Here is a 3,055-nt window from a genome sequence, read left to right as displayed (position 1 = left end):
ATTGCATCCACCTGCTGTGAAACTGGTTTTCCTTGTGGTAGACAGATACGGGGTAAAAGTTTGGATAGGTAGAGTTCTGGGTATAGTTAAATCTGTTGGTGTTTATGTGGATAGTATATTGTGCTAGAACATCTTGGGATATTTTTAACTTTTATGTAACTTTTTTTATTTCATGCCATCTTATGTTTGTCACCTATCCATACAATCGGATGAGAGTTCCTAACATTCGATAAGAAATTAAGAATAGTTAACATTTAATTCTAAGTCTTGAAGCTTTTACTTTAATTTTTGTCTGAATTTTATCAACACTGCAATTTGACAAGAGACATTCGTCTCTCATTGATTGTATTTACCATATTCAATGCAGCAGCCAAACATTATGGGAAGGCCCTTCTGCCAGAGTCACAGCTTATTTACAAAATCACTATCATATAGTATAATATATACCAAGTTATAAATATAATACTGAAATAAAATATAAAAAAAAACCAAAAAATAATGTTAGCTAATGTTCTAAAGACAATTAATATATGTACAAGTACAAATGCCTTGGAACTTTCTAATTTTTACTCGAATCTTATTATAGACACGATCTTACTTTGAAATGATCTATAATCAATGTCCAGCATAGACCATTATCTGCATCATAATATAGTACAGGCATGCTGGAACTCATTCCCTTTTGCCAGATCAAAACTTGATCCCAATCCCAACCTTTACTTAACATAGGAGAATTGCATTCTTCCCTTTGAAAATTACCAGGGTTGCTTTTGCTCTCCATCCAAACCATTTTGAGTTGGAAAAGGTCCTGCAGTCCAAAACTCTCCAATATTTTTGGCAAATAAATTGTTTCCCAGGTCATAATCTTCAGCGTCAAAATTCAAGTCTTCAAATATATCATCAAAGCCATCATCATAACCATCTTCAAAATTATCAATCTCAATATCGTCATCATAATCAACATCGCTGTCATCATGATTTTGATTAACATTACTCAACCTTCCAATATCTTTATCAATCCTAGCCTTCCTTCTCTCTCTTCTCATTCTCTTGGACTCCCTTGCTAAGTAAATCCATTTATCTTGTAAGGCTGAAACCTCATCCTTCTCTAATAAGTTACCTTTCTCATCAAACCCCTCCACTAGGAAAACTGAGTCTCTTTGCCCTTTCAAACTCGTATAAAATAATTCCGGATGCCTCACAATCATTCCTCTCAACTTGTTTGGGAGGCCAAACTCCTTTCTGAAATGGGTCAAGTGGTCCATTAAAGTCCTCTTTTCAATTGTCATTCCAAGAACTTCTCTTACAACAGCACAGCATCTCTTTTCTTCCTCAATTGATTCCTTGACCAAACACTCGGCGGGGTTCCTATAGGGGCACACTTCTGGCACTTCTTCAAACTTTAGCAAGAAATTCTGGTGAGGCCTTTTTAAATTAAGCCCCTTTCGAAGTCTCAATTGTTTGAACTTCAAAGGTCGGTCAACTATAAAATCAAGAGAATGGGACTCACGAGGCGGTAAAGGCTTTGCCAAGTTGATATCGCATGATACAAGCTCAAGTGCACGGCCATAGGAAGTGTCGACAATTTTGAATTTCTCCGGATGGTCATTGCACAACCGGGATCTAAAATTAGGAGGGAGACCAAGATCAGGTGCAAGGTGGACCAATTTTGCCAGAAGTAACCGGTGGTGAGAAGATAGCATAAGAAGTTTTTGGAGTTTGTTTGCCAATACTGTTGAAATGGAAGATTGAAGATTCAATTCCTCAGCTGCTAGAGCAGCTGCAGCCGGAGTTAAACGAACACAGAGTTGAGGATATAACTTTGTTGCATTGAGAGGTTTAGGTGGCCATGGGATAGTAAATGGTTCAAAAATGGAAGGATATCGATGGATCATAGAAAGTAAGGAACGAGGCTTATGAAGGGAAAGATAAGCCCTACACTTGGACAAAACATGAATTGGAATATAATGTTTTGGTTTAGAAAGAAGCAAAGTTTTAAGCTTTTGAACAAATCGGATTCTGTTCTTCATGACAACATGTCTATCAAGAGTACGGTCACATACAGTCTTGAGAGACGAACAAGAAATTGAAACCGAGACATTTTTAAGGTTACACGGTTTTTGTTTTCTATTAATGGAAAACGATAATGGTGTTGTCCCAGGAAGAAAGGTGGAACTTAGGGAAGTGACCGGTCCATTATTGCTGAATAAGAAAGGATGGCACAATGCCGCCATATTTAAAGCTTCAACCACTAATTCAATGAACCTGATAATGAAAAGTTGAAAACAAAAGGAAAAAATCTTAATGAGATATCAAAGACATAGTTCTAACTGAATCAATTTACTACATGACATGAAATGTTGGTTCCTATGGTATTGAATTACACATCAATTTGGATGGCAACAAGAAAGAAACACCTCAACTAAATGCAGACGTGAATTGAAGTGACGACGACACAGACATTTAATCAAACAGGTAGCATGCAATATGTGCTACTTAGTAAATTAGATTACATGGCACATACTAAGTACTAACCATTCAGTTGCAGACAATCAAGGAGGCTGTGGAAGAGTCTCTGCAAATATTTTGGCCCTTCTTCAAGCGGGTATGAATTGTTTCGGGCTTCTCTCTCTGTTTTTCTATTTTGCTTCGGAGAAAACGTTGAATGAAAATTGAAGGACTCAAAATGGGTACCATTCATCATGGCTTGACATTTACTTATTCACCTCAAAATCGTAGATTTTTATAGCTACATGACAAAAACATTCTTTATTTTATAACCATTCTTTATTTTATTTTATTTAATTTAAATCACAACTCAGTGAGCTATTCGTATTCCAATTGGTGTATTAATCCACTATGTTGTTTACAAAGCTTTTGAAACTTTTTAGTTTCCTTTATGTATTGTAAGGATTGAGTACTCCTTGTACTTCTTATTAATACAATCTTTTGCTTATCAAAAAAAAAAAAAACAACTCAGTGACCTAAAAAACATCACAAGTCAAAAGATTAAAGACACCAACAAAAAATATTGACATTTATATATTCACAAGAA

General features: G+C 35.6%; 1 protein-coding gene across 1 annotated transcript; it reads right to left on the bottom strand.

Moving 5' to 3' along the window:
- Positions 1–314: 314 nt before the first annotated feature.
- LOC123910087 (protein WHAT'S THIS FACTOR 1, chloroplastic) lies at positions 315–2,711 on the bottom strand. The gene is made up of 2 exons (XM_045961131.1): positions 2,536–2,711; positions 315–2,265 (listed from the first exon to the last, which is right to left on the bottom strand). Exon 2 carries the CDS (start codon positions 2,232–2,234, stop codon positions 756–758), a length of 1,479 nt encoding a protein of 492 aa, XP_045817087.1. The 5' UTR covers positions 2,235–2,265; positions 2,536–2,711; the 3' UTR covers positions 315–755.
- Between the last annotated feature and the right edge of the window lie 344 nt (positions 2,712–3,055).

Source organism: Trifolium pratense, linkage group LG2, assembly GCF_020283565.1.
Source record: "Trifolium pratense cultivar HEN17-A07 linkage group LG2, ARS_RC_1.1, whole genome shotgun sequence".
In the NCBI taxonomy this organism is placed as follows: domain Eukaryota; kingdom Viridiplantae; phylum Streptophyta; class Magnoliopsida; order Fabales; family Fabaceae; genus Trifolium; species Trifolium pratense.
Note: the sequence above shows the minus strand (reverse complement) of the source record. Positions and strands in the feature narration are given on the sequence as shown.